Genomic DNA, 19,501 nt, shown 5'->3' on the forward strand with positions numbered 1-19,501 from the left:
AAAGGAAATTTTAAAATTAGGTGGTTTTCTTAGCTAATTTTAAGATCAAGAACAATTTAATTATTGTTACTACATCTGAAATGATATATCAGAAATAAGCAGATTTTAGAGGGCAGGGACTGTGATTATTTTGTTTGTAATTCTCAACAAAAATGACTTAAAGCAGATTGTCATTATGTACTTTAATGTTTATTCTTATTTCAGATGTGTCTTAGAAAAGTGGTTGATGTTGATAGCTAATGCCTATTTTGCTTAATAAAACAGCATACAAGTCCAACTTACTTGAAAAGAAAATTTTAAATGTTATTTTCTTACCTGTTACCACAAAGAAGTAATACGTTTGCTATCCTATCAACTCTTAACTGACCAGTAAGCCACTTGTAGTTGTGATATTGTTAGCTTTTTTAGCTTTGGGCAAGCTGGTAAAACTAGCCTGCTTCTAATTTCTGTTTATAAAAATGTGTGAAGTATCATATTTATGTCTAGCTTTTCCCTTTACATAGAGAATACTTGCTCAAAATATTCTTTAGTAATCATCCCCTCTACTTTGAAATAGTGGGGGCTTCTACAAGTTGTACTTTTTCTTTAACTGAATCCATTCAAGTTTAAATATAAAAGGCTACTTCCATTTCCTTTAACTCTTCCTCTGAACTATAAGGCTGTTGACTATCCTTAATATTAATTTCCTACTTTGTAGGACAAACTCAAGCAACCAGTCCTTGTGGACTAATAATTTGTTAAACCACAAACCTAATTCTTAAAGCAAAGGAAATCTGCTTTCCACGTATTTTGCATTTCATCCTCTTCCAGGTAAATTATTAAAACATGCAGGATCTAGTTAACTTTGCCACTGATTGCTGTGTGATTGAGTTACTTATCTTTTTTTCAGTCATTGGGAGTGGAAACTCTAAAAATTAATGAAAGTTATTTAGGGTACTAAAAAATTATTTAATTTTAGAGTGAGAATATCAAGGGAAAATGATGATGAAAATAAATACTTTTGAGGTTACTAAATGTGTATCTTTATACTTCATTCCTGATTATAAGGGAAACATTGCTTTTTTTAACTTTAAACTTATATACTCATCTTCGGAATAATGAAGTGGTATAGCTAGAAGCAAAGAACTGATGTTGGTAGGAGTAGGGGAGTCTTTTTCAATTTTCATACTGTGTAGAGATTAGGGATTTAACAATTTTTCTCTTAATAGCTTTTTTTTTTTTTTTTTTTTTTTTTTTTTTGTATGGGCCAAGAGATTGAGGGGTGGAACTGAATGCAGCCTTTCTCATTTATGATAGTAGATACTCAGGTCCCAGGACTGCTATTTGCAGAGTCCAGTGCAAAATGAGTACGTGGTAGACCTCGTTCAAAAATTAATAATTTCAAGGCTGCAACAGTAGAGCATTAAACCGAGTGTGGGGCTCTCCATATGTGGCTGCACTAGTTGGACACCCATGAAGCTGGTCTCCTAGGCACTTTGTACAGAAAGAAAGATGAAAGCTGAATAAAGGAAACTTTGACTTCTCAACAATTGGCTTTCTCTACCCCATTCCTGTTTTACACAAGCTAGCATGTTTTTGTTTGTTTGTTTGTTTGTTTTAAAAAGGCCCTGATTCTTTTTCAGTTGAGGCCAAAGGAAAGAAAATGGTATTTGCAGTCTTTTTATATGCTTGGGGCTTACGAACCTTGAAGGATTAGTGACAGTTATAATTGAATTTATTACTAACACAGAAACAGAAAACCAGTACTGAATGTTCTCACTTATAAGTGGGAGCTAAACAACAAGAACACATGGACACAAAGAAGGGAGCAACAGACTGAGGCCTACCTTGAGGGTGGAGGGTAGGAGGAGGGAAATAATTTTAAAAACTACCTATCAGGTACTATGCTTATTGCCTGGGTGATGAAATAGTCTGTACACCAACTCCTGTGACAATTTACCTATATAACAAACCTGCACATGTACCCCTGAAGTTAAAGGTTAAAAAAAAGAATTGAGTTTATTTTTCTATCTTACACTTGTGTACCCTTTGGCATGTGTGCATCCTCTTCCCACCTCACCACTGCCACCACAACCTCCAGCACCAACTTTTTAATAGTGGTGGAATGATGGTTTACCTGTTTGTGTCATGTTTATTCCTACTGCAGTTCTGAGTGAGGTCATAGCTAATATTGTCTACCAAACTTATACAGTCCAACCACTTAGAGAAAAAATTTTCTTCCCTCTTGTGCCTCTGTCTTTGGGTATAGATAACCCAGTTGTTTCACTTTGTCCTAGAGATACCAGCAACCAATTAGAAAAGAAACGGATTAAACATGCTTTTAAGTAATTGGGCAGGTGAGAATGATTACAAATAAAAATACTTTGGTAGCAAATGTTAATTTAGTTATGGTGTGCTTTATCAAAGAAGTTCCAGATGTTTTTATGAACTCTCATTCTCTTGGGTCATTTATATTGTGAAGGAAAAAGAAAGTGAAACTCGTTGAAGCAATTATTGTATAAAATGGGCAGAAAGGTGGAAAGAGCAAAAGATTTTAATAATGTCAAAGTCAAAACTAAATTCTTAATCTTCTTTGGGTAAAACTAAATAATGGCTCAGAAAACAGACGAATTTTTATGTGTTGTGTTATCTGTTTGCTTTGCACCAATCTGGTTTAGTGCTTTGGCGTATTGTTGTCGTCATGATCATTGGTCATCGTATTCATAGCATAGCAGTGTGGTGTTCTTTTTGAGGACTCATGAGTTTATCGTATTTCTCTTTCATATTTGTATTTGACCAAGACAGATATCTTACTGGAAGATATATATATATATATATATATTTTTTTTTTGCATTTTACCTCACAGCTCAATTTATTCTCTGTATAAGTAAAATATTCTCAGTAGCAATTTAGATCTTTTATAAATCAGGTAACTTGAAAGATTTTTGACAGTCTTTTGGTTGAAATTGATCACTTAAACAGTTTGCCCACTGATTAGTAATCTCAGGAAGGTTTGGATGACTGGATTTGTTTCTTTCTAAAGAAGCTTATACTTGAGAAGAAAATTAACACTTTCTAAAAATAAATTTTTAATATATTTAAATTATAGAAACAATGTTAGATTTAAAATACTTTGTAAAGAGAAAAGTGTGTGTGGGTTTTTTGTTTTTAAGTTCCTTGGAGTGTTTTGGTCACTAACAAGTGCAAATAAAATCCTATTACAAAAAAAGGCTTTGTGTAACAAAGTTATCTATTTGGCAGATTATTCATATAAACAACTCTGTTAAAGCTTTGGCTGTTTATCACAGATATTGATGAGCTGCATTATACTAAAACTGAATGTGTTAGTGATCTGTATTTAATGTTGTAGTGGCTCCTGGTACAGTCCAGAACAAAACTACTTTTCCCTCTAGATATAATAAAATCTCTTAAGTGAAAATATTGGTATAACAGACATGTTTGTACCTCATCCTTTCATTTATTGAAATTTTCTGTGTAAATCGTCTTTTTATGTAGAGGATCCTATATAGATGTCCCCTTTTTGTGCAGTTTTAATATGTTAAATATTCAATTTTAAACAGATTTTCCCAAAGGTATGGTCACTATCACAGGAGTGAGTTTGGATATTGGCATTAGAAAAAACTATTGTAAAATATGTTCATGTCTCACCTACTCAAAAATATAACATTTCAGGAGATAATCTAGAATTGATGAAGATATTAAAACACTGAGGCATTTAGATTTCAATTTCCAGAGATCCCAGATTTTTAATATTTTAACTTTATGGATAAGTTTCTAGGCATTCTCAGTGCATGAGATTCTGTAACCTTAACTTTGGAGCCCTGGGTTCTAGAGATGATCGATCAGTCATATGCTGACTGAGTTGTCCTGCTTTCCAAGGTCATAATACCTTCAAATATTCATTGCTACAAAAATGATGGCATTCTTATTTCAAGTTTAGATCTGATCATTCATAACACAGCCTAAACTTAGGAATTTCCACAGTCCATAAAGCATCAAAAGCCATAAAATAATTCTTTTTTTCCCTAAAGGAAAACCAAAAATATTTCTGTATTTCAGAATAAACATACCCAGTTCCATTTTTAAAATATTACAACATGTAAATTTAAATGCTTTATAACTGATAAAGTGTTCTTTTGCATATTTCCCTACCATCCTCTGCCCTTCTTCCTCAATTTGCTTAACACCCCTAACATTAACATTCTGTGAACAAATTTTTAAGGGTTGTTATAATGTATTCTATTTGTATCCTACAGTAATTTATTTGCATTTTAAAAGGAATTTGAATACAGTGTGGCAATTTTGACAACCAGCAAGCTCATCAAAGTAAGATTATACCTGTAGTCTTATGAGACACCAAATGTCTGCTCTATTCTGCCTAACACAGACAAGGATCCATCTTTACAAATGGAAAGAATAGCTGACATCTAGTAGCAGTTACTCTTTGAGTTACCTCAACTCTATTTCCAGTATATGAATTACTCATAACCCACTTAAATTCAGATTGCTTACCACAGCGATTAGGAAAAAGGTTTTTCCTACTGGTTACAAAGCATATCGTATTTCACTCTTGTAGTTGTTGTGAATAACCTAGTTTCTCTACATAAGCTGGACTGGTCAGTGATTTATATCTAGGATAATGAAGTACGTGCGACTGCAGCAACATATTTAAACAAATGATGCACAGTGTTGTACAGGAATATTACCTGTATCAAATAGGAGTAAAACATTTTCATTCTTAGGCTGTCTAAATATCAATGGTTAAATTACTGGGTTTTGCTTTATTTTTACTACAGAAGTATTTGTTGAGTTCCTACTACATGCCAGGCTCTTGACTGAGATAACTAATAAGATCCTTATAAGATTTTTCTATTCCAGAGTTTGGTTGTTTAGTTTTGAATTACCCATTCTTTAATACCTAACTTGACTTCTAGTAGTTCTTTACTTATTAGACTCTTCTTCTAAGGATAAACAGAAAAAGACTGTGTGTCCTAGATTTTACTTTTGAATAGGCAGGTGACAGGAAGCTGATACCAGTGACTTCAATTTAGGTTTCTTGTGGTTTTGAATTTTCTATATGACATTTCTGTTAGCATTGCCATTTGACTAAGGAACTATGTTTACTGGTTTTGTGATAGTAGCATCTATTCTTTTGGAATCTGGACTTTGAACAATTCATTTCACAGAGTCATTGAATAGCCAGTTCCTTCTCTCTTACTTAGAATTTTTCAAGGGAATTTTTCACATGACAGGATAATGGAAGAAAAGCCATTTGGGTAACTCTTCTGTTACATTTGTATCCCTCCCCCCTTGGATCCCTACAGATAAATTCTTACCTTCTCTTCCTGCTAATTGACCAGCAGCACCCTGGATTGCTATCATCCCTTTGTCCAAAGAAATGGTGTAGCTGTATTCAAAGACCTATAAAATGTTATGTGCTATCTATTTCTGCCTATAAAAAAATACCTTTTTTTTTCTTTTTAAAATTAGGTTGTTTTAGAATAAATAAAGGAAAAGTCAAGTAATGGAAAAATTTCAAGAACAGTTCACATACAATTTTGGTCTATTTTAATATAATTTTTTTTTTTACCTTTTCAAATCACATTTTAAAATAAGCTATTGGAGAAAATGTAAAATGAAAAATATGTAAAGAATAGTTAGCATAAAACATGAGATCCAGTTGTAAACTTACATGAAATAATATGGATTTATATTTATTTTCTAGTAAAATAAAACATATGATTGCATAATTGATTATTGTATATGGAATACAAGTTAAGTTCAAAAATGAAAGTTGAACTTTTTTTGTCCTTTCAAATGTAGGGCCACCATACAATTTTAAGAGCTATTTTTTATTATAGAATTAATGGTGAGTCACTATGAAAATTGATTTTTCATTGAGCTTTAAATTACATTGTCCATATTCCCTTACTAAGTTTTCCAAATATATAAGACCTACTTAATGGAGCAGTAATCAAATGCAAACTTAATTTGATGATCTCAAAAGGTTATATTTTTCTGGAAATAAGTAAGATTTAACCAGATGTTAAAATTATATATAAGAGTAAACATTGCCATTATTGTAATAATTGACCAATTTAGTAGTTTTGAGTTATTTAGTTACATTTTCTCAGTTCTAGTTTGGCGTGGTAAAACATTATTTGAAAAGGCAGTACAGGAAGAATACAGATAGTATTCTTCAGTACAGAAAATACTGCTGTACAGTACAGATAATATTACTGCTATTACAGAATCAGCAAGTTGAATGCATGCTTCAGGGAAAAGGGAAATGAATGCAGACTTTTTCTAACTGATTTAGATCGTCTGTCTGACCTCTCTAGAAAAATATGCGTGTATGTATATTTTGAAATATATAAGGAATGTTAAGTCTTTCTCTTCCTCTTTTTAGCCTTAGATTGTAAGCAAAAGAAATCAAGGTCAAGATCTGGAAGCAAGAAGAAAATGCTAACATTACCTCATGGTGCTGACGAGGTTTACATTCTCCGATGCAGGTATATACCTCTTTTGCCAGATCTGATCAGTTTCTTCATACTTTGCTTTGAAACATATTAGCTATTTCATTTGGGGTTTTTAATTTGTGGCAGAGTGTGCATTCTCAACAATCAAGTTATAAATGAACTTTTGGAGATAGGCTTAAAATCTTAATTCAGCTAACAATATCCTGTACTTCAACAACTAATGAATCAAGTTTTTTACATTAGCTAATAGTAATGTAAATCTACTATACTGTGACTTATTTAATAGCTTGGCCGGGTGTGGTGGCTCACACCTGTAATTCCAGCACTTTGGGTGGCCAAGATGGGTGGATCACTTGAGGCCAGGAGTTTAAGACCAGCCTGGCCAACATGATGAAAACTCATGTCTACTAAAAATACCAAAATTAGCCAGGCGTTGTAGCGGGTGCCTGCAATCCCAGCTACTCAGGAGGCTGAGGCAGGAGAATCGCTTGAGCCCAGGAGGCGGAGGTTGCAGTGGGCCCAGATTGTGCCACTGCACTCCAGCCTGAGCAGCAGAGCAAGACTCTGTCTCAGAAAAAATAAAAAAGAATTAAAAAGTAGCTTTCCTTGTGTTTATCTGGTTTGTATGGTTTAACTTTGTTTGGTTTGATGTTTTGCTATCTTGAGTTCTCACTTATTGGGAACACATTTTTCTCTCCCCTCATAGTCACGCCTTCTTCTGTACTCACACTCACAACACACATGAAGAAACACAGACACAATGCAATTTAAGGAATGCTAAATTGGGGAAGGGTCTTTTCTAAAACATGACATATTTTGGAGTAATGGTTGTTGTTTCAAGTGAATTAAGATGTGTAGATGTTAATTTTAACCTAATAATAATGCTCCCACCTATACAAAGATTACTGGAGTTTATTATAGCTGTTAATAAACATATGAATTGGGAGTTTTGATGTTTTATTAAATCATTTGACTTTATTTAGAAACTTTATCAAGTGTTGTCTTTAAAATACAGTAAAGTTTATTCCTTATGTTTTAGGATTTTATGTGAATTGGTTTTAAAGAAGGAGAATTGGTCATGTTAAGAGAACTGTTATCTTTCTGTAGGTTTTGTGGCCTAGTCTTTCGAGGACCCTTGTCTGTTCAGGAAGACTGGATTAAGCACTTACAACGACATATTGTAAACGCTAATCTTCCACGGACTGGAGCTGGCATGGTGGAAGTCACGTCACTACTTAAAAAGCCTGCCTCCATTACAGAAACTTCATTTTCTCTACTAATGGCCGAAGCAGCTTCATAGAACCAGGAAACCTTTTGAATAGCCAATTTGAATTGGATGTAAATTTGAAATTCTTTTTTTTTTTTTAAGCCACATTAAATTATCTGTTTATAAATACTAAAGCAGGAAAATGGGGGAAAGTGAATTACAATGACATCAGAGCAAATCGAATACTTAAAACAGTAAGTAGTCTATATATTTTATATAGGGTGGAAGATGTGTTTTTAAGGTTTATGAAGTTTTATTGGTTAACTGTGTTCACTCAATAAAAAAGCAGTACATGTAAGCAGCCATTAATAAACTGTTGCACATGGATACTTATAGACAGACTTATTGGACAATTATGTTTTTTGCAGTGTTACCAGAATCAAGGCTCTGTTTATTCCCCACAAGACTTGCATAGAAAAATAAGATATTATATTTTGTTTGTATGTATTTAGTGTTTTGTATAATACCAAGAACCGCTGACTAAATTTACTTAAATTAGGGCATTAAATATCATGTACTTCATAGTTTGAGACTGTTCACTCAAATAGGGCAGAGTACTATTCTATCTAGATGTGTAAGTGTTTTTTTTAAAATCACATGGAACGGTTTTTTTTATACTAAAAAGTGGAGGGAGATTTGTTTAAACAAGTATTTCTAAAAGAAATATGTACATAGTTCTGGAAATTATTTGTGGTAAGGAAATATTCTTTACTCCAGTTGCATTTCTCAGACAATAAAGTGGTGCATCCATGCTACCTCCTACTTTGTCAACAAAGATGCTATTTACCCTTTACATTTTTGTATCATAATAGATTTTAAAAATCTAATGTTCTTTATTGCAAGACATTCTTTTGTTAACAGGTTTGTTTCTTTTTAATGTTTTACCTAAAATTTGACATGCTTACAGAACAGGTTTGCCTCTTACTTTATTTAACATTGTAGAAATGTAATTAATAAACAATGCTCACTACACAGTTTAGAATAGACGTTCTCATTTATATTATCTTCCAAATTTGATCAGTTAGCAAAACTTAATACACCAATTAAAATATTTCTACATATGATGAGAATGTTTACAATTTAAATTTTAGAACTTGTTTTGGATGTGATTATATGTACGAAAATCGTGTAACACTATGCTCATGCTAAGAACCGACATAACAGAATTACTGAAATAAATGTGCTGTGAGGAATGGAAAATATGGTGCAGGTGTCTTGGTCATGATAAATTGTGATTCTTTTTAAAATTTTTTTCCAAAAACAAATTAGTTCTTTTAATCTGAAATCAGATTCCTTTATAAACAACAAGTTTTTGTATGCAAGCACCATTTTATTTCATGTAGTATGGCTGATACTATAGTTGAACCAAGGATATGCATTGATTCTTTGCTTCGTATGTAAATAAAGTTAAAAACCGTTAAAATAAGGAGTATTTTGTTAGAGTATATACATACCTCACTGCCAGTGAAATTGCTTTCCTATGGTATATCTCCTTACCAGAAAAATCTCTAAATAAAAAAAGGTTTAAAGAAAATTAAAATGTGAAACATTTCTTATTTTTATCATTGGTGGAAATAGTTCACTTCAGGTTGTGTTTCATTGGATTTAAACTGTTTATACTTACCAGGTTACTTGGTTCACAGAGTATAGTTTTTCTGGAATCACCTCATTGGTCGATAAAATGTATGTGAGAAAGATCATTTTTCCCCCTTTCATGATTAATCAAACCTCTAAATTTAGAACCATCTTATATGCAAAATTAGAAGGTTGGACTAGATGGATCATTCCCAAACAAGGATCTCCTGATCCTTAGGTTAATAGATAAGGGAAAAGTACTTGTAAGTTATTTTCAATTTTACAAAAGACCCGATAAAAACTATGTATTTGTCTATAGTGACAAAACTAAAACATCACATTTCTTTACTTTTGACTGAAAATATATCAGGTCTGTATATATTGGTTATCTCTTACTGAACAAGTTTCATTGATAGTTATATAAGGTCTTTGAACATATATTTTTAAATTGGAAGACATACTACATAGCAGGTGGAATCCAGAAGTAAAAAAAAAAAAATCATAGCAGGATTCTTGTGGGAAGGCTAGTAATCACTAGAGCCCCTTTCCACTCTAATTGTTTTTTTTTTTTTTTTTTTTTTTAAGACAGGGTTTTACTCTGTCACCCAGGCTGGAGTCCAATGGTATGACCATGTCTCACTGCAGACTCAACCTCTCAGGACTCAACTGATCCTCCCACTTCAGCCTCCCTAGTAGCTGGAATTAAAAGCACACGTCATCACTCTCGGCTAGTTTTTGTATTTTTTGTAGAGACAGAGTTTTGCCATGTTGCCCAGGCCGTGCTTAAACTCCTGGGCTCAAGAGATCCTTCCGCCTCGGCCTCCCAAAGTGTTGAGATAACAGTCATGAGCCACCAACTTGACCCCCTAATTCTTACACTTCTGTGATTTTGTCTTATTAGGCCAAATATCAACATGTGTGAATACAAGGAGAAGAATTCGTTTGACCACAAGTTTCGGAATCAAAACTACATTTAATTTTAAAATATATTGAGCTATATGTAAACAATTATTTCTCCTTCTAGATATATAAAGAATTCAGTCATCAGAATAAAATATTTCATGTCAGAAACAGTAGACTAGAGTGACTCCTGAAAAGTAAATTAAGCGAAGAGCATTTTTCATAGTAAAGATATTAGGGTTACAAAATTTAAAGAATTCTTTAGGAAGCATTCAAAATTCATCTTTTATTTGGCAACTAGAAAGTTAGTATATTTTCATTTGGTTCCCACTAGAAGAAAAGTATGAAATATTGTCTCAAGTTACATGATCGATTTTTATGTCAGCATATGACCTGATTTATCCTTCAGTATTGACTAATTTTCTTTTAATTCTTTTTCCATTGCCTGAGATATGTGAGCTTCTAATGCTAAATTAGGGCTTTAAAAAATTCCAGTCTGGGCCGGGCGCGGTGACTCACGCCTGTAATCCCAGCACTTTGGGAGGCTGAGGTGGGCGGACCACAAGGTCAGGAGATGGAGACCATCCTGGCTAACACAGTGAAACCCTGTCTCTCTACTAAAAATACAAAAAAATTAGTCGGGCGTGGCGGCGTGCGCCTGTAGTCCCAGCTGCTGGGGAGGCTGAGGCAGGAGTATGGCGTGAACCGGAAGGCGGAGCTTGCAGTGAGCCGAGATCGCGCTCACTGGGTGGACAGAGCAAGACTCCGTCTCAACAACAACAACAAAAAATTACAGGCTGAAGTGTTAATTTACTTAGTGGCTTCAAGACAAAAAAGTTAACTTCTATGTGTTGTTTTCCACTATACTTATTTCTAGTATATTAGAACTGTGGCATAACTCATATCTGTATTTTAAATTTTACTTATTTAATTGTAGGTTGGGGAGATAATGGCTTCTCAGTAATTTACTAGACAAACTTTTTTAAAGGACATATTCGTAACTTTTCAAGGACTGCGCAATTAGAACACAGAGTCCAAAGGATCACTCTGGGTTTTTCATCACTAAGAAAATGTAATAGACCAGGCACAGTAGGTCAGGCCTGTAGTCCCAGCACTTTTGGAGGCCCAGGTAGAAGGATCACTTGAGCCCAGGAGTTCAAAATCAGCCTGTCCAACATAGCAAGACCCCATCTCTATGAAAGAATTTTTTTTTTTTTAAAAGGCATGGTGGTGTGCACCAGTAGTCCCAGCTACTCCAGAGGCTGAGGTGGGAGGATTGCTTGAGCCCAGGAGTTCAAGATGAACACAGTGAGCTATGACCATGCCACTGCCGTCCATACTGGGGCAACAGAGTGAGACCTGGTCTCCTTAAAAAAAAAAAAAAAAAAAAAAGTAATCTATGCCCATTTAAAAAATAATAGAAAAACAAAAAAAAGTGGGGAAATCATCTGTGATAGTATCATTCAGATACCTACTTTTAAATAGCTTGATATATTTATGTCTCTTATCTATCTCACTGTTTCAATATAATTATGATCAGAATGTATTATAACATATCTTGTTTTACCATTAATTTTAAATTGGGGTGCTGCGTTGTATACACTAACGTTTGAATACCACATAATTTATGTTAACCCTTGAATGTGACGGAAGCCAGTCCTCATCTGTGATGTTTCAAATGACAGACTAGAATCACCTTTCATCCCCACTGCAGAAGATAACTATCATATTTATTTCAACAATTGGAACTTGTTTTCTTATTTTGAGGGCCAGCCACATTTAATTATAGATCTTTCATCAGTAGCCCATACCTTTACTACAACTTTGGTTTTTCTTATCACAAATTGTTGAATAAATACCTTTAATAGTTTAGGCAAACAACAACTGTAATAATAAAATTTACAGAATTGATTCCTCATACTGCATGGTTCTTAAATTAGGCCAGAAGTCAAGGTAAACAAAGAGTGCATATAATCTAATAAATTATTGATCTATTGTTAAAATTTTAGATAAGAAAAAGAAAAAAATACTTATAATTCCCCACATTAAAAATTCATCATATGTCCCTCTAGTCTTGTTTTTCTGTTTGTAGACTTTTTCCTTTAAAATAAATAAATAAATAAGAATTTGCTATGCAGAAATTGACCCTTTATTCTCTTAGCAGTAGATTCATGAGCATTTTCATGCCACTAAATATTCATCTTAAATATATTTAAATTTTTTACAGTTTTCCATTATCCTATACATTATTTACTCCTCCATTATTGCTCATGTTATATTGTCTCCAGGGTTGGGCATCATAAAGAATGCCTTTGTCGGCCCGGCATGGTGGCTTACACCTGTAATCCCAGCACTTTGGGAGGTGAGGTGGGTGGATCACCTGAGGTCAGGAGTTCAAGACCAGCCTGACCAACATGGTGAAACCCTGTCTTTACTAAAAATACAAAAATTAACTGGGTGTGGTGGCGGGCACCTGTAATCCCAGCTTCTCAGGAGGCTGAGGCAGGAGAATCGCTTGAACCTGGAAGACGAAGGTTGCAGTGAGCTGAGATCGTGCCATTGCACTCTAGTCTGGGCAGTGGAGCAAGACTCAGTCTCAAAAAATAAATAAATAAATAGTGCTTTTGATGATCATTCTTGCTGTAAATTCTATACATCCAAAATTATTTCCGTAGAATAAATTTCTAGTAGTAGAGTTAATCAAGAGTTGAATATTCCTCAGAGAGTTGAGGCTTTATGTATACATTTCCAAATTGTTATTCAGAAAGGTTATATAACTGTATTCTACTAACTTCAGTGTATGAGACTGGTTTCAGTTCCTCTCATCCTTGCCAGTATATTCTTCTAAACAAAACAAAACTTTGCTTATTTAGTATGTGAAAAGTGGTATTGTGTTCATTTTTAAGTGGTAAATGAAAAAAAATGTCAACTTTTGTTCTTAAAGACATTACCTTTCTGATTTAAAATGAATATAATAATATAATACATACAATTATATTTTGCTGGATAATATGTCTAAAATAACTTAAGCTCTGATTTCACAATTGGCCACCAGGATAATGGAGAGCTTTAAGTGTCCTTAACCTCTAGTGTTTTTCAAGAGATCTTTGATTATTGAATTTTGTGGTGTGTCTATATATACTTTTCTGGGAGCTCCATAGCACTTAATTGCTCTGTGACCCCCACCTCCCCCCAAAAAAGTAAACAGTAACTTCTTTGAAAGTAGCATATGTCACCATATCAACTGTCAAGTGGTTTGTGTTTTTGAATATAATTCTAGACAAATTTTAATTAAAATTAACCCTCAAAATCTTCCATCATATAAATTGGTGTTGTGTGAGAATTTTTTAAAAAAATCTTCTGGCATAGGTATTTTTGTTTGCTTTTATATAATGTGAAAAATAGATAGCATTACATGTGAATTGTTCTGTGTATTCTGAACAAGTTGGTAGAGAAATATTATTTAGAAGTTTGCTCTAAAAAGATGATTTCTTAAGGACATAAATCCAAAGATTTAGTTCTTTCTTAAGTTTCTAAGGTCAAACTCATGGGTTGTTTTTTTGTTTGTTTTTTTCTATTGATGAGTTTAGCAAATTTCAGCAAATACTTTCAAGGAGCTTTTAGATAATGTGTAGTCACATTTACAACCTTAGTAGAATTTTTAAAACATTTTAAAAAGCATTTCTAAATTCAGTATATTCAGTTACTATTTCAAGAACCTCCGTTCCCTGATTTGAAATCTTTTCAAGTACATTAATATCTTTTATAAATAGAAAAAATTAGTCTTAATGTGTAGAACGTTGAATTATCTTGGCTATTTCAATGCCTCAGATAACTTAAGATTTCTACTTTAAAAATGATTAGTACAAGTCCATGTTGATTACTCATTTACACATTTTTAGATTGGATTTAGAAGGCTGAACTGTTAGGCTAATAGACCAGATAATTCTTAAATATTATAAATACTCAGAATGTTTGAAGTATGAACAAATTGCCACTTACCAAATTGGCTTTATTGTGAGATAAAGTATGTAAATATGTTACTGTGATATGTAAAGAAATAACCTTAATTACGCTAAAGACGAGATGTAGAACATTGCAAGCATCCCCAATTAAATTATCTTTCTCTGTTTACCATTATTCTGACTTTTCTAATAATCATTTGTTTATCATTCTTAATAGTTTGACCTCTTAGAAAGCATGCAGTCTGCTTTGTCCTGTTCTTGTATTTCATAGAAATGGAATTACACTGTGTGTCCTCTTTTGTGACCTGTTGCTTTTGCTTAATACTGTCATTGAAGTTCATCTCTGTTTTTGTTAGTAACTATAGTTTATTCATTTTCATTGTTGTATATTATTATATAGATATGCCACATTTAATTATCCATTTTGGTTCTTGATAGACATTTGGGTTGTTTCCAGCTTATGACTTTTAAAAGCAATGGAGCTATGAACACTTTTATTATGTCTCATGATGAACATCTGTAGGTTTCTCTTAAGTTGCATGCCAAGGAGTGGGATTTTTTACTCATAGACTATATAGTTTCTGCTTCTTAGATAAAGCCAAACTTTTCTAAAAAATGATTGTACATGTGTTTACTCCCAGAAGTGTGTCAGGGTTCTTGTTCCTCTGTATCCTAATACTGTCAGACTTAAATTTTTACTCAATAGTGCATATAAATATTTCATTGTGAACTTAATTTACATTTCCCTGATTACTATAAGGCTGATTATCCTTTCTTATGTTTATTGGCCACATGTGTTTCTCTTTTGAAAAATGCCTTTACTGATCACCCATTTTTTTTCTATTGGAGTGTCTGTCTTTTTCCATATTGACTCTTAGGAATTCCATTAATCCTTAGGTTGTATGTGTTGCAGATATCCTCTACTTTGTGGCTGTACTTTTCACTTGCTTTATGGTGACTTCCAATGAATCCTTTTAAATTTTTTAGTCATTTTATGGCACATATTCTTGGCATTTGTTTGTCTGATGATGCCTTTATTTGGTTAATTTTTTTTTTTCCCACTGTTTAGGGTTTATTTGATATTTTAGTTAGTATGGCTATTCACTTAGTTCTAGAATGATATTTTTACTGGGTATGGAATTCTATATTGATAGTTATTTTTTCCTCACATATTGAGGCTGTTCCATCATTTTCTGCCTTGTTCTTGCAAGTTGTTGTTGCTCATCTTAAAACAATCTGTTCTGTATTTTCTGGGTGATTTTTAGATACTTATATTTATCTCGAGTTTTTAAAGTTTTCCTGTAATATGTCTGTGGGAATTTTTTGTTGTTGTCCAGTTTGAGATCTCTGCTGGGATTCTGGAAATTCCTGGGCTGTTTATCTCTCAACTGTTTTTTTCTGCCCCATTTTCTCTCTCTCGTTCTTTTGGGACTCTAAAATATGTGTTAAATCCTTCTCACTGTGCTTTCTAGGTTTTGTGTCTTCTCTGTTTTCTTTCTCTTTGTCTCTCTGTGCTGCATTCTAGTTTCTTCCCCTGATTTTCTCAGTGACTGTTACTTTAGTTATACTATTATTCAGATCTAGAATTTCCATTGGCTTTTTTTCAGATACACTTTTTATTGTTTTTAGTACCCTAGCTTGGCTTTTATTTCTTAGAATATGGCCCAGATAGTTATTTTTATATTCTGTATTTGATAGTTCTGGGACTCTGAAATAATTGTGGGTCAGATTCTGTTAGTAGTTCCTTTTTTCTGCTTGTTCATGGCATCTTGTTTTCTTATATGCCCATATGTTTGACTATATGGTGGGCATTGTATTTGAAATCTATTATAGAACTATTTTCAGGCCTAGGACAGTATCTTCTCCCATAGGATTTTCATTTACTTCTGCCAGGTGTCTAGGGGTGCTACTAGTTCAGAACACCTTAATCCAAGTTCAGGTCTTGCATTTACCTGGCCTACTCAGATGACCCAAAGTCAGGCTATAAGAGCTATCTCATCAGTTGTAAAAGCCTGGTTTTACAACTGGTTCACCTTTTGCCCGGTGGGTATAGTTTTGTTGTTCTAGCCCCATGAGGCCATTGAAAGTGCAATTTAGTTTTATAGCTATTTATTGAGATCGGACATTTCCCCCTGGGCAAAACTAAAAGATATCCCTACTGCATGGCCTCATTGGGTTTCTTGTCTTCTTTAAGATTTTTTTTTTTTTTTTTTTTTTTTCTGTGAACTCTGTGGAGAAGTGTCTTTCGGATTTTTGGCTCAGTAATCCTTCACTGTTGTGTAAGTTCTTTGATGCCTGTATGAAGTTTTTGTTTTTATTAATCCAACATTTTAATAAATCATTATAAATTTTCTGAGATTGGGGATTTTGAATGTTCACTTCTAGTGTAGACGAGTACTGGTATATAGCATGCATCCAGTATTTACCGAATGAATGAGGTTTTTTTTGTTGGTTTTTTGTTTTTTGTTTTTTGTTTTTTTGAGACTGACTTTTGCTCTATCGCTTAGGCTGGAGGGCAGTGGCACGATCTGGGCTCACTGCAACTTCCGCCTCCTGGGTTCAAGCGATTCTTCTGACTCAGCCTCCCAAGTAGCTGGGATTACAGGTGCCCACCACCATACCCAGCTAATTTTTGTATTTTTAGTAGAGACAGGGTTTCACCATATCGGCCAGGTTGGTCTCAAACTCCTGATCTCAAGTGATCCATCCGCCTCGACCTCCCAAAGTGCTCAGAATACAGACATGAGCCACTGCGCCCAGCCTGTGAATTAGCTGTTTTAAAGCACTGCGTTTTTCTCTTCCACATATATTTTAGAATTTGTTTGTCAAATTTGGGAACATCCTGAGATTTGGCTTAGAACTACACTGTAATTTGTGGAAAATGGGAAAATATGTCTTCCCTCTTAGGAACATGATATGTTTTTCCATTTATCTTTGTCTTTTATGTCCTATGGGAAAGTCCTATAGTTTTCTTTATAGAGAACTGCACATTTCTTTTAAAATTTATTTTTATGTATCTTAGTTTTTGTTTTTGTTGCTAGTGAAAGAGGGATTTTATACCAGAATTTTCTAATTCATTATTGATACAAAGGAATTCATTCAGTCTCATGCTGAACTCATATTCTAATATTTTTTTCAGTTCTCTTGAAATTTCTAAGTAGCCAATATTCTCAAAAATATGACATTTATCTGTTGCTTTCCAATTTTATTCTTGTTCTTTTTCTTGTGTTCTTATACTACGAAGGATCCTCAGTACAATATTAGCAGGTATTTCTCTCTTGCTTCAGATTATAACAAGGATACTGCTGTCATTATTGAATGTAATTTTGCTTAAAGTTTCTTGTAGACAGTTTGTTGAATTGAAAAGAGTTTATTTCTTGTTGGATAAGAGTTTTTGCATGTTTTTGTTTTAAATAACAAAGGAAATATCGATTTTAGTAAGGATTAACTGTTGTTGTGATTGCCATGTGATATTTTTCTTCTTTAATCGGTTGATACTAATAAAATACGTTAATAGGCTTTTAAACATTAAGTCATCCTTAAATGCCTTTTTGTAGTCATGATGTGTTGGTTAATACTGTACAACTGATTTGTTTCTGCAGGTTGAGTATCCCTAATCTGAAAATCCAAAATGCTCCAAAATCCTTGAGTCACTCCCTTGAGTATTGACATGATGCCACAAATGGAAAATTCCACACCTGACCTCATGTGACAAGTCACAGTTAAAACAGTCAAAACTTTGTTTCATGCACAAAATTTAAAATACTGTATAAAATTACCTTCAGACTGTGTATAAGGTGTATATGAAACAAATGAATGTTGTGTTTATACTTGGATCACATCCCCAATATATTATGTAAACAATATAAGGATTATGTATATAACCTAATAATTTCTTTGGGTTTTGAAATATTTGCATATCTAATATAGAATATTTGCATATATCACATATATGCAAAATATTTCAAAACCTAAAGAAATCCAAAATCTGAAACACTTCTGTTCTTAAGCATTTCAGATAAGGGATACTCAATCCATATTTCATTGAGGAATTTTTTTCATATATGTTTATTAGTAATATTGGCCTGTACCTTTCTTCTGCTTTACTTGTCTGGAATCTAAGTTGGGCTAGCCTAAGAAAATGAGTTAGGAAATTTAAATTTGTCTATACTTTGACAGGGTTTTCATATCATGGACAATATTGTCTTCTTAAAGATTTGATGGTACTCATCCATAAACTCATCTGAGTCTGTCACCTTTTGAGAGATCAATATTTTGGATAAGTTTACTATGTCTTCTATAATTATAGGTTGTTAGTGTGCTTTTCTTCTTTTTGAGTCAATTTTGGTTATACTTTCCTAGAAGAGTATCCATCTGTTCTAGATTTTCCAAAATTTTGGAATAACTTCTAGATAATATCCTCTTAAAAGTTATTTAATCTCTGTATCTGTCATTTCCTCGTTTACTGATGTTTTCTTCTCTTTTTCCTTAATTAAACTTACTGAAGGTTTTTTCTGGGGTGTTTAAGTCTTTACAAGAACTTACTCTTGGTATTTTATTTATTAACTCTTCTACCTTCCAAAACGTAAATTTTATTTCCCACTTTTCTGGTTTTCTAGTAATTACATGTAAGGCTACATGTTTTTCTATCTGTATCAATTTGATATCCCACAGGTGTAGATATACTAGAGCTATTGTTGTTTACGTTTTACATTATATTTCAACTTTGATTTACTTTTTAACCAATTTCTACCTTTTGGGAATTTGTTGAAATTTTTTCTGTGGTCTAAGATCTATGATTACTTGCCGGTAGTGTTTCATGTGTTTGAAAATAATGTATAATCTCTTTTTTTGGTATAGAATTTTATATATACATGATATGTAGTTTATTTACATATATTTTAAAATATAATTTATATATATAGTCTGGATTTAAATGATGCTGCTTTAATTATATTTTCTTTCTTTTCTTTTTTTCTTTTCTTTTTTTTTTATTTGAGATGGAGTCTCGCTCTGTTGCCCAGGCTGGAGTGCAGTGTCACAGTCTCGGCTCACTGCAACCTTCACCTCCTGGGTTCAAGCAATTCTCCTGCCTCAGCCTCCCAAGTACCTGGGATTACAGGTGCCCGCCACCGTGCGTGGCTAATTTTTGTATTTTTTAGTAGAGATGGAGTTTTGCAAAGCTGGTTGGCAAAGCTGGTCTTGAACTCCTGACCTCAGGTGATCCACCCACCTCAGCCTCCCCTAGGATTACAGGCGCAAGCCACCGTGTCCGGCCTACTCATCTATTTTCTACATAATTTGTCAGATTCTG

At 33.4% G+C, this 19,501-nt stretch overlaps 1 protein-coding gene across 26 annotated transcripts in view; it reads left to right on the forward strand.

The window, feature by feature from the left end:
• LOC105482837 (zinc finger protein 644) overlaps window positions 1-8,502 on the forward strand; it is a 100,298-nt gene extending 91,796 nt beyond the window's left edge. For all 26 annotated transcript variants that reach the window (XM_071081100.1, XM_071081142.1, XM_071081158.1 and 23 more), the window contains 2 exons: window positions 6,411-6,513; window positions 7,588-8,502. In XM_071081100.1, coding sequence (XP_070937201.1) covers window positions 6,411-6,513; window positions 7,588-7,780 — 296 coding nt within the window. In that variant the 3' untranslated portion in view covers window positions 7,781-8,502. The remainder of the gene's footprint in view (window positions 1-6,410; window positions 6,514-7,587) is intronic.
• Window positions 8,503-19,501: the final 10,999 nt, after the last annotated feature.

The sequence above is a fragment of the Macaca nemestrina genome, chromosome 1, assembly GCF_043159975.1.
Source record: "Macaca nemestrina isolate mMacNem1 chromosome 1, mMacNem.hap1, whole genome shotgun sequence".
NCBI lineage: Eukaryota > Metazoa > Chordata > Mammalia > Primates > Cercopithecidae > Macaca > Macaca nemestrina.